This window comes from Ptiloglossa arizonensis, chromosome 11, assembly GCF_051014685.1.
Source record: "Ptiloglossa arizonensis isolate GNS036 chromosome 11, iyPtiAriz1_principal, whole genome shotgun sequence".
In the NCBI taxonomy this organism is placed as follows: Eukaryota; Metazoa; Arthropoda; class Insecta; order Hymenoptera; family Colletidae; genus Ptiloglossa; species Ptiloglossa arizonensis.
In genome coordinates this window covers 15,985,766-15,998,883 of record NC_135058.1, presented here as the reverse complement: position 1 = coordinate 15,998,883, position 13,118 = coordinate 15,985,766, and the positions used below count along the sequence as shown (strand labels likewise).

General features: G+C 48.9%; 1 protein-coding gene across 1 annotated transcript in view; it reads right to left on the bottom strand.

Annotated features, from left to right (window-relative positions):
- The window catches only part of LOC143152595 (uncharacterized), a 373,342-nt gene extending 362,556 nt beyond the window's left edge, over positions 1-10,786 (bottom strand). Inside the window, exon 1 of the mRNA XM_076322893.1 lies at positions 10,094-10,786. Within this exon, the coding sequence (XP_076179008.1) occupies positions 10,094-10,786 (693 nt within the window). The remainder of the gene's footprint in view (positions 1-10,093) is intronic.
- Positions 10,787-13,118: the final 2,332 nt, after the last annotated feature.

The window sequence follows — 13,118 nt, the reverse complement described above, 5'->3', positions numbered from 1 at the left end:
AACGGCGTGTCCCAGGTCCTCGCGAGGCTTGAATTTTTTCTCTCGTCCCGGCGAGCGGTCGACTCGATCGAAGCTCGTCGAGAAGCGTATTGTGTCGAGGAAGACGCGGGGGTTTGGCTTGTTTTCACGGTGATACGAGACGAGACGAATCGGTGCCCTCGCGCGGGGCACCGCGACGCGGCGCGCCATGTGTTGCGCTCAATTGGACGGCCCTCGGGTAGAAAAACGAACCGTGGGCCCTACTTACCGAACGCATCTGGCGAGCGGAACCGCTTCGGGGCCCGGGCCCGGGCCCAGTCCGGGGGCGGGCAAACGGCGTTTTCTCTTCTTCTTCCGCTGTTTCTTCGTTTGGACGGTGTTGTTTGTAAATCGGCGCGGGTTTGCGTCGCACGAACGCGAGCCACCGGTGAGACTCGGCAGGTTATACTTACGCGCGTCCGTTTAGCGTTCGATGTCGTTTTATTCTCGCGTGCCCCGCGGCTCTGGAACGGGGGGCGTTTGATATCTTTTTCCCAAGGTGCCCGCGAGCAGGAGATCGCCGACCGTCAAAGAGTCCTATTAACACGGTTGTTTAATTGCCGACCGCGAAATTTCGACACAGTTTCTGCAACATTTTGTAATTTCCTCTTCGGGTGAAAAGTGTCGACGTATGAAAATTTCGTTTTTGCGCCCCAGTTGACCGATTAAACGTACCAATTGTAACGGCGGGTCGTCTTGCGAATACCGCGCCGGATGTTCCGTTTCCAATCGACGTCGTATTTATACGTCGGGCCGGGAATAACCGTTCAAGGTACGCGAAAATTACAAAGTCGACTTGGTAGACCGAGAATAGATGGGCTAATTACGCGTATCAGCCTGGGCGAGCTCGAGTCGGCCGCGCGCGGCGCAATGTTTACAGTTACGCGCGTAATTAAATGTATATAATTATGGAAATTAGACGGCGGGCTAGACGAGGAGAGAAGAAACTGTCGTGCCCCCGCGAAACAACCGGCCGTTACTTCCGTAATCCTCGTTATTGACGGCACAATAGTTGAGATCGAGCGTAATGGCGGCTCTCGTTCGTAACGAAATTATTAAGTGGGCGTCTCGTACTACCCCCTAACGGGATCGATAGGAAACGACCGGGTAATAGTCGTCCGATTCGTGATCGATTCCAATTGACTCTGTGTGTAACTCGTCTCTGCGAAGCTTTAACCTTTTCGTTGCGCGCCGCCTGACAAGTTGTTGCACCAGCTGCGCGTTTCTCTTCAGCGTCCGCGTAAATGTATGTTTCGTATCGCGAGGTTAGGAAGGTCTCCTTTGTTGATCGAACACGTGGGAACAGGGATGACCTCGAGATTTTCTACGCGTTGTTCCGTCGATCGTTGATAACAGCGACGTAACGTTTAATCGGGCAAGTAGAACGCCAAAGATCGCAAAGCGTTCGACGCTTTGATCGTACTTTGGTATACATTGGGTGGCTTTTCGACATCAGCGATTCGAATTACAGGCCGAAGAAAGTCGAGAAACAGAGGGTGCGTCGAAACAATCGGGAATTTCTATGTTCGTTGATTTCGATCTTAGCATTTGGTTTCGAAATAATTCGAGGTTAGGTTTACGCGTAGCTTTTGAACTTCAACGATTCGAGTTAGGGGTTAAAGGAAGTCGAAGAACCGGATACTTCCAACTTCTGCGTCCTTTTCGTTACTTTTAATCTCTTTAAACATTCAGCTCCTCCTTGAAACCGTCTAACTGTATCTTGTACCAAATTTTAATGTAACCTGTAATCAACTTATAATAATACCATTCGAGTTTATTACACCATCCACGGAATAACGCTAATTACGCATCGAGGGATATTAGCAACCTTACTCGCGCAGGAGTAATAAATTTCCATTGCCAGGGATAAAAAAAAAATGAATCATCGAGCTGAAAAGTATAAAACGGAATAAATTTGACTATTTTCGATTTCTGCAAAATAAACGATAAGTATAATTTAACCTACAGGAAAGTAAATGTCTACGTAAGGAAACATCGTGCGTAAATTCAGTAAAATTTCCTGAGAGAACTTTCCAGGGATTTTCTTTATTATGTTCTCGATTTTATTATGCAACGGAGAGTTGAAAGAGTTACTCCATGGTTAAGTAGTTCACTCTGTATATTATCGCGTAACCGTTTCCCACATGTCAAATAAAAAAACCACGCGCAAGGTTTTACTCGAACGCGTTTACATCGAAAAGGAAACTCTCCGCTGAAAGTAACAAGTGTCCCACGGTGAAAGGCGCGAACCGTCGCGGCGCGGTTAGGCGTATACCGTAGGGAGAAAGAAAGATTTATCTCGGAAGGAATCGCGGATCGTATTGGCTCGGACGTTTAACTCGGCCTTGGTCGAGCCTGCGATTGAGCAAAAATTACTCGAGACTGTCCACGTTATCGCGATACTGTATTTAATCCAGGATGTTCGCTCTTTCTCTTTACGATATTTTGGATCGGTGACGTTTGAACTGTTCAAAAGACAGAAACAGAAAAAATTTAGCCCTTCTGAGAATAGAAAAGATTTCTACGATTGAAATTTTAAAACGAATACAGTTTCAAAATTACACTCCCTTCCGATGTAAAATATCACAATGAAGGAACATGTCTTGGAGTTCTTCGACAAATTCGCAACAGTTTCACAAACGTCCTAACAATCTTCAATAGAAATATGTATACAAATAAAAGTAGGTAATTGATATTTTTCCAGGAGAGAATTATTTTCTACCTTCGGATCGCAAGATGGCCCTCGGGGGTCGCGTCCGGCCCTTCTGCTTTGGAAAACGCTGCCGCGGATTGTTTCGTGCGCGCGTTCCCTCGCCAAGAGCGAGCAGAAAGCGTTCCGACAGGATCTCGAAATCGATTCGGGGCGCAGGTGCGCGATTTCCCGGCGCGAAATTTATAGACTGATTCGCGCCCGGAGTTATCCGCGAGCGGGCGGCTGTCGGCCGCGAATCGACCGCGACCCGGTAGGAAAAGACCGACCGAAGGGATCGGCTTCGATTCAATGCCCTTATTCGCCGCGGGTATACGTTACGCCGCGTTATCTCGATACAGGTGCGTGCGTCCTACCGCGGAAGATGAACGGTCGTTAGAGAGAGGAAACGGTATGCAGATGAGGGACCGTGGGGCACCGCCGCAACCGACCGCTCCGGACACTTTCGGCGCGGAAGCGACGTAGCTGCGCGCTCGCGACCCGTTTTGGCGCGATTCGCCGGATAGCGGGTACGGGACACGCGAGAACCAACGCCAACACTCGCGCTTAGATCCTCGAGGAACTACCGAGGCACCCAGCTGGGATATTGGATAACTCGCGAGACTGCCTAAATATGGACCACTTTAGACCTAACCTTAACGGGGACATCGCCTTTGGAACCTTTAGTACACTTTAATTCGTATATACGACTGCTCGAATATAGAATATTTTCGACGTATCGTTAACCGAGAGACATTGCCTTTACGATTTTGTCAATTGTTTAATATAATTCAATTCGTATGTACCAGTGCTTAAATACGGACCATTTTTGATATTTCCTTAACCAAGGCCTTTGCGATTTTTTTAAAGAATTCAATACACTTTAATTCGCACCGACTGCACGATTTACGATGTCTTTACGATTTAAAAAAATTTAATACACTTTCGTTTGTATACACGATACAATACGTTCGAAATTAAAGTAGTACTTGCGGCTCTTTGGCTAAAGAAATTATAACGTACACCTTACAGGTACTCGAGGGCATTGGTTAAACGCTTCGGCTTACAATGGCGAGCCGTTCTATGCTACTTCGCTTGATTGAAAGTAAAGTAAAGCACCGAGGAGAATGGATTAAAACAAAGCAACATTCTTAATTTCCGAGAGCGGCATTCCGTCACTCTCGCCTAATATTTGCAACGGACAAATCGAAAGTGGCAAGACACGAACAGTAGAGACATGTCTTTGGCGTTATATTACAAGGGCAAGTGAAAAAATTATACCAATTTAACACCTAATTACTGGTAATTTCTCGAAAATACTTTTTATCCACTTTGTCTTTGATCCGTCTCCAAAAATTTTACGTCGACACGGGTATACTTTCGAACAATAATTAATAATTACGAACAAGGTTTTGTTTCGCGATAAAAGTCTAAATGCATAAAATGCAGAGAGTAATTTGACTAAACATTATCTTTTATAAACTTAATTCGTGCACTTCTAGCCAGCCTGATTAAGAAAATGCGCGATCGTGATCCAAATTCCGAGTTGGGCACGTAGACGAAAGGCGTTTAAATAATTATTCATAAATTACCTTTACCAAGGAAGTCTTACTTTGTATCGTAAGCTAAAGGTACACGACGCAGAAGATAGTCGAACGTCACGTTTCACGGACACGATCTGCAATTTCCGTCGTTACCCTAACTTAAAATATGCAAGCCGGTGATGTGGGCTAGGGGCGGGCATACTCATGAGAGGGTTTTAAAGAATAATTGATAAGTAATTACTACAAAGGCCTTGTTTCGCGGTAGAGGCCCTAAATATCTAAGATACACAAGATATTTTGAATAAATATTACGTTTCACGCACATAACCCGCACTTTTCGTCAATTCCGCCGCCGTTCGAGTACTTACGAGCGGTACTGTATTTACATACATACATACGCACCGCGCGAAGGGGCAATTTGAATTAATCGAACCTCGCCCTCCCTGAATCGCGCCTGCGGCGTAATTTGTAAAGTAACCGCATTACGCCGCGCGTTATTTCGGTACAACACATTATATAACCATAGAATATATAATGCGCTCCGCGGCGATATCCAGAAGTAGCGATGGGACCAATTCAATGACACATCGATTAACAATCGTACCCACAAATGCTTAAACACTACGTTGGAGTATCGAACAGGGATCGAAATTAGTAATCATCGGTATTGGTAAGAGTGCGCGACGACGTTTCAACGAGCACACCGAGAAGGCAACGATGCCATAGTTGGATATTGGAATAAATATCGAAAGAAAATATCGATCTTGGTATCGATTAAAAAGAAAAGTGTCTCTACGCTCGACAATATTACAAAACCGAGTGCCCTACTTTATATACAAAATTATCTTCAAATTATTCGTAAACGCGCGCTCGCACAAACGTCCCAAACGTGTCCCATTCTTTGTCACAGTCGCGCATTCCCTCGAATAAACGATCGGGGTATATCGCAGGGCCCGTCGGTATCGTTCTAACCACGCGCGGGGCCCATTGCTACCAAGAAGTCGTCGGCGTAACGCTCGCCGCGAGTACTCCGCAGCACGCGCATCTATTTTCATGCTCCGACGTTATTATAATAATCGTTGAGCAAACGGTTCCGCGAGTGGCCCGTTTCCCGCTCCGCGATCGGGGCCGAACGGTGCCGAGTCGGGCCCTGCGCCGCGGTTCCTCTCACCGCTCGTAAGGTGACGCGCGGTGTTTCCCCTCCCTCCGTGACCGGTGGGCCCCGAGGGCCCAAACCGACACGCTCGCGTGTAATCACTGTAATTTCGGTCACGGACCGCCGGTGTAATTTTTTCACCGACGGATCGCGAAGTTTCATTCGATTTCATTAATGGGCCCCGGGGACCCCGGGCGATTCTTCGCAGGTCGTGCGACGATAACGCGACGTGACCGACCGGCGACGATTCGTCCCCGGGACCCGAGTTACACGCCGCTTACCCCCACACCATGCCCAACCTACACCCCGATGCACCACCAGCCATTGAACACCGAGTGTTTCGGTACCGAGGATTCGTTTACGAGCGACTGATACGATTAGGTATCGATGATTCGCGAGGAAGACGATAGCAAAGTGCTCGATACGAAATATTGAAAGGTTTCCAAACCTCGAGTAATTAGTATCAATTTTCGATACGGTAATGAACACCTGCGAACGACTACTCGATACGGATATCGTGCGATGCTGGGTAACCGTCGATGTTATCGTAGATATTGTAACAAATTTCACCGCGCACGAAACAAGTACATCGGTAAGGAAAATGTAAAATGTCAAATTACACGCTTCTCGAAAGTATGCAAAATTAACAATAGTAAGGTTAACAACGATATCGTTGCGCAATGGAAACTTGCTTCGACGTCTAGATATCTTTCGTGGAAGTATCGAATGTTCATCGATTACTTTTTGCGAAAGTATCAAGTGTACGTCGATACTTTTCAAACGTATCCAATGGGTTACGATTTACGGGTTTGGTACAAAGAATTTTCATTCGGAGTTACCGATGCCGCTAGTCCGAAGCTAATTAGCAATTACTTCGAGGGCCCCCCTTTCATTTTTTAAACGTTCCATGAAAGTCAAACGTTCTTATTATGAAAATATATTTATCCTCCTGTTATTATCCTCCTATTAGTTCTCCCCTCGATGCAATAATTGAGCTATAAAAATAGTACTGGATAAAGACAAATTGCACGTACGTGCACACTCTTGGGAGGGGAAAAATTCTCAAGAAAAAAGTCCGTGAGAATATCGAGCTATTTAGGTACGAGAGGCTCCTCCCCTGAGGTTTGCACCACCCACTTGGAAAAATGTCGGTTTGCGCGAAGATTTATTCCAAGTTGTTCAAAGAATACACTATTCTGATACAACGACTTTACCGCATCGTTGTCTTTTCGAAATCTCGGTCGATGCTACCAGGAATATCGAGAAGAGCGTTTCGCGAAATTAACGCGCAAAATTCCAACGACTCCTCCTTCCGATACTTGCTTCGTACACCTGACGCGATGCTCGGGAATTGATACGTTTCACTCGGTATTAAAGAGTGCGTAGTTGAATCGCTCCCTTCGCCACACACTGCATACACGCACGCACGCACGCACGCACGCACGCACGTCTACGCACACACTGTGATTTCAAGCGGGCCGAGTTTTCGCCGATGGTTTCAAAAAACCCCCTTCGGGCTGTTCTTCGGCTTCGACGAACCCGCGAAACCGTTTGGCCGGGCGCCAAACGGGCCTCGACGCGGTAAAATATTGGTTAAAATATATCCGTCGGTTTCTCGATTAAACGCGCGAGCTTTGCGTCTTGTTGCATAATGCATACGCTTTTGTTTACAATGCGCCACGGCGAGCAGAAGAAAGCGGCGTTCAATACATCATTAACGCCGGGCGCAATTAAAAATAATCTGCAAGTAAAATCGCGGGCCGTTTGCTTCCGCGTCCGCGGAACAAAAGGTATTCTTCGCGTACGTGTCGATATTAACGAGTTGTAGTCGGAGCGGTGGCGCGACGAAAGGTAATCGCGCGCGGAGGAACTGAACTGAGAAACGAGGATCTGCGTTTCGATTTCGCACATAATAAGCCCGCGTTACGACCGTGAGGGCCGAACGCATCCTGCACGGAACGGGTCGTCGTTAGCGATGGGATCGAGTGTAATGTGTATCGATCAATAACGCGAGAATCGTATCGTTGGAATTGGACCATAACTCGACGAAACATACGTTTCGTTTAATGCAGTCGCAAAGTACAGTAGTGCCTCGGGTGATGATGAAATTTCGTCGGGTTCGTGTAACGTGTACCGATCGACGGGGCAGGGCTTCTATCGTTGTATAAATAATGTCTCGACGGTTGCAAAAATTTGCTAGAACTCGTGAAACGTGTATCGATCAACGGAGCAAGAATCGTATAGTTGGAATTTGACAACTCGAGGAAATGTACGTTTCGTTTAACGCAGTTGTGGTTTTTGATTCTCGAACATTACGCAAGACGCTATTGTACGCGCTCGGAATCGAACGACACGATATTCTAACTTTAGTCCGGTCGTAAGAGTGATTCTCGAATCGATAACTTTGTTCTTCGAAGATAAATGTGTCCTCGAGTACGTCCATATCGTGAAAATATAGAACAAAGGAAAATCTGTGTTCGAAGTTTCCTCGAGGCTTGTTATTTTGAGTGCACACGTTGATCTCTATTATCGTAGATCCTGAAGCGTGCCTGTTGCGCATTAGAAATTAGAATGACGAGTTACTTTATTACCCCGAGCAACCGATCGTCGGACAGCGTGCATTGTAAATAGCCTGACGTGGTTGTTATAATTACTAAATAAACTTCAGGGGATGTAAGATTGCATCGGTCTTGTCTAACGATGAGATGCGATACCTCGTTTTTGTTGTTGTCTTACTTAACTTACGGTTAATGGCAATATTATTATTTCGACCGACAAGTACAGACATCGCAAACAGTGGAAAGTAATATATAGGCTTTCGTATCGGAAATATAAATCTCGCTTTGTTCGACGCGAGCAGTGTTTCGAATAATTGCGAGCAGGACTGTACAACGGAGAGCCGGACAGAATGTCTCTGGATGGAATTCTGGATTAGAATCCCGGATCGCGTAAATTAACGACTGACGGCGTTACAATCGCGGGAAGCAATTTCTGAATGAAAAAAAAACAAATATTTCTCGCATCGAGAACATCGTCCAGGTGCGATTGTTAATTTTCCAACTGTCTTACTTTTCTTAAAAATCTAGGCTACCTCAGGATCATCTATTGCATGACGACTGCTCGCGATACGTTGGATCTCGTTACAAACGTCAACCTTCCATAAATACCTTTGTTTTTTGCATAAAAAATTTATCGATTTATTTACCAGACGGATAAGACATTTAATTCGGTACGTAATTACGAAAGGAACCTAACGCTGATAAGAAGAAGGGAAAATGGGAATAATAGGAAAGGTGAAAAAAAATAATTTAAGCATTGTTCGCAAAAGTAATACTTTTCTATATTGACGTTTAAAGAGTAGACGCGATCTAGCCGCAGTAGCGGTAACAATAATAAACGAGACCTAACTATGGTAACAGTGACCTACCTAGCAGTGACACGAATAGCAGTGACCTACCTACGGTCGTAACGATAGCAATAGGAGCAACCTGCCTTCAATAGTAATTACAACAATCTGTTTACAGTCAGCGACAATAATAGAGAAATTACCTAACTGTGCTTAACTACGGTATTAGTGACAACGGTAGGAGCAACTTAAATCGATGTAATCCTTCAAGCTGATCGATCATTATAAAAGACACACGATATCGTTAACCTTTCTACGCGTCTACGGCGTGTTGGTACTATTAATTGCCCAAGTGTTCGATATTATCTCCTGTCATTGAGTATGATCTCGAACGACTGGGTAAAGTCGAATATAGATACTATCCCAGATATATCGAGTACCGACAAATTTCTACGAAACTTGTTTCCAACATGCGCAACACGCGGTGTAAAATGCGCCTAAGACACCTTTAGAATTGTATCTCGAGTATTCTCTGCATCTTACGCGCGAAAGAAGGCTTAACGTACTCCTAGGAATCCCTAGATTATATTTTGCTGTTATTCTTTGTATCGACCTAAGTATTTTTCGTACTCGTCGGTCGTCCAAATAACCTGCCTCGTTTAAATTCTCATAGATACAAATGCGAGGATTTCTAACCGTTGTAGGCAACTAACATCGGTGATCAAGAGATCGCCCGATAGTCATACAACGTCTTTAACTCGGACCTCTGTTAGAGACTGCTGTATTAAAATTCCCCAGAAAATTAAACACGAGAACCCGTATTCGTTAACAACCGAAACGGGTGTACAAGAGACTCTCGCGTTAGTTGCTCGTGGTTAACTTAGCACGTGACGTAGAGATCGCGACGAGAAATTTTACGAGAAGGATTCAAATTCGCTACGCAAGAGCTCGTACCTAGGACGTAACGTCAACTGTCGAAGGTTAACGCGCAAAATTCTTCAAGATGTAAACACAGGGACTCGAACTCGCTGCGCAAGAATCACCTAAACTACACCTAGCGTGGACCGTCGAAGACTGTGTCGCGAATCTCTCGGGGATACGAACACGATGATCCGAATTCGCTGCGCAAGAGTCACCTAAACTTCACAACTAGCGCGCGACGCGAACCGTCGAAGATCGTCGCGCAAAATTCTCAGAGGACTAGCTGCTCAAAGCTCACCCGAGCTTCACCTAGCGCGCGACAGTGACCGTTGAATCTTTCCGCGAAACTTGTCAAACGTAAGAACAAGAGTGACCGTAACTCGCTGGAAAGAACCGATATCGGTGCGTAAGAGACTCACAGGCATCGCTGGGTGCAGTCCACGTAGCGCGGCGCCGCTCCACTTGCGCTGCCTGTTCTGGTATTGCGTGGCCATGTACCCGGTGTTGTTCTGATGCCCGTAGGTGGAACGGTGTTGCATCGAGGGTCGGAAGGCCGCGTACGGCATCCCGGGGTATCCCGGAGGCTTGCCGTGATGGTAGTCACCGATTTCGTACCGATGGGGTTCGTGATGAAGGAAAGCACCACCGTCGCCGTGCACACCGGAGACGGCCACTCTGTATCGTTCGTGTTCCCTATCGTGTTCCTCGATTTTCCCCATCGGTCTGTCCGGTGAGGGTCTGGCGGCCGGGAACGAGGGCGGTAACATCGTCTGCGGTCCGTAGAAGTGCGGAAAGACGTACGAGTTGGGTATATTGGTCGTGTGACGGTAGCCCTGGTGCTGCGTCGGCTGACACTGGCCAGCCAGCTCGGGGTTCCCGTCGAACTTGAGGGGCACGATCGGTTTCCTGTCGTAACGATCGTCCTGTCGCGGTGTATGGTACTCGTCCTGGGGCTCGCGCTTCACCTCGAACGCCTCCGTCAGCTCGAGTTTGACTCTGACGCGGGCGTCGGGTTCCAGGGAGTTCCCGTCGTTCGGTATCTCGGGCTTGGGCGAGTTGCCCCGCGGGCTCGGGACGGTGGCCCCGTCGCAGCCCACGCTGCCCTGCTGCATTCTCGGGATGTTCACGCGCGACGCCCTCTCGACGGCCACATCGTCGCGGATTCGAGCGCGTCGGATCGCGGGGGAATCGGGAGCCGTGCGACGGCCGAATTACGCTCCTCGCGATCCGAACCAGCGCGCATTATTCGCGCCCGGGAACCACCGATCCCGTGCCGGATCCTCGACACCTATTCGGAGTAAACACCGACGCGACGCGAGAACGAACTCGCGCGTATCCTGAGCACAACGCGCGTCTCTCGTTTACGGCTCTCTCTCTTTTCTTCGGGGCGCGATCGTCGCCGGAAATTTCCTAGCGCGATTCGTCCTGGGAGGAATCCTCGTCACTGGTAAACACGAAGCATCGGGGACAGAAGTAGCGGAAGAAGAAGAACGGTCATCGTGTAATCGTCGGGACGATGGTGGTGATCTCTCTCTCGCTAGGCGGTTCGCTCGAAGTCTCGAGCGGACGGAAGCGTTCGGGCGGCACGCAGTCGGTCGTCGAGAAGCGGCGCTCGTATAGCCTCTGCTGGCACCGGTGCTTTTCGGCCGAGTGGAGGGGGTCAAGGAGGGGAGGACAAGGGCGGCGTGACAGTTTCCGTGTCACGTGTCCCCCGACCTTAGGCCCCGCCTACGACTCTGATTTTCCTTCGGGCGGTCGGATCGTTACCTGGCCCTGTCGGGGGCCCTTTCCTCCTCGTCATTCGTCGAGAGTCGCTCGCGCGGCTCGCGCCAACTCTTCGCTCCCGAGAGCGGACAGAGAGACGGACGGCCAGAGAGAAACAGAGAGAGAAAGAGAGAGAGAGAAAGATAAAACGGGCGCCCGCCCGCGCGCGCGCGCGCGCTCTCGCGCGTGAGACAGACGAGGAGAGCAAGAAGGTTTTCTCACTCGTGGAGGGTTGTCACTCGCGGGTCGAAACGGGGATTGTCACCGCGCGCGCCACGATTCGGGGGTTCCTCCCGGTGCTCCCCCCTCCCACCCCCTGTCCCCACTCCGCACACCGTCGCCACCGCCTCCTCCTCTTCCTCCACCTCCTCCTCCACCACCTCCTCCTCCTCCTCCTCCTCCTCCTCCTCCTACGCGTTGGACGTCGCCGAGCCGTGAAGCACCGCGACGCGCGTTTTCACCGTGTTCCGCGAACTTTTTACGGTACACTGGCTCGAGAATCCAGCGGCTCCGGTCTCGGGTCCGGTCTCGGCACCGCTCGCTCGGACGACTCGTCGTCGACGTCGTCGTGGTCGTTCACCGGGGGTTGCTCGAACTGCGATTCGCGGTTCACCCCGTCGCGTGTCACGAGTCCGCGTACCGGATCGCGCGAGTTCCCACGGCGGGGGCGAGAAAACACCGAAATCGGCCGTGAACGCAGCGGCCATACGTGGTATAAGGATGCCGGATTGCCTCGGTCGAGCTGATCGCGTACGAGTTTCGTTCCACGCAGCGTGAAACTCTTGGCGGAGGTGCGCGGCCACCACCAGCCGCCGAGAGCGCACGAGTCGGCCCGAACACGCCCGAGCCGGGTTATATATCTCTCCTCTATACCCACGGAGCACGGAGTCGGCCAGCCGGCTGCCTCCCGCCTTCCGCGCGGTACCCTACGCGGCCAGACCCACTTTGTGGGTTCACCTTTTGTCGGGGGATATCCTACCGGCGCGCTTCTATTCACGGCTTACTACGTACGCTTCTCTTCGCGGCGTTGCGTCTCTGCGCCCGCTCTCTTAACGCGTTTTTCGAGTCTTTCGAGCCCGGGGCTGTAACCGAGACGAGACGAGACGAGACGAGACGAGACGAGTTTTCGAGCGCGTTTCAACCCGAACGACGATCGATTCTTTTTTCCTTGCTCCTTGCGACGGGTGAACCGTTCCCGAGGTTCCCGAGTCGCTACTCGTGAAACGATTTTACTTTTCGAAATCGTGCGCCGAAGAAATGGAAACGAGACTCTCCGTTGTGTCGTAAGCATCAAAGATCGGATAAATTTTAATCGCGCGAAAAGCGAATGAAATATAGGAGAGGGTTTACTTTTCGAAATCGTACGCGCGACGAAATATACGGAAACGAGACTCTTGATCTTATTATTATTATTGTTGCTGCACGGGTAGAGACCAGAGACGGGAAGAATTGTATTCTAAAAAAACGCAACGAACGGAATCAACGTACAGCGATTTCCCGAGTGGATTGTGCTTTCCGAAATCGTGCGCGTGGCCGAAAAAAATGGAAACCGAACGTTTGGTATTATTTTTATCGTAACGCGGGATAAAGACTGGAGGTAGGCAAAATTCTATTTGGACGAAAGACGACCAATAAAAACAACGTGTTTCTGCGTTGTGAAATATTTCGTTCCGCGATTCA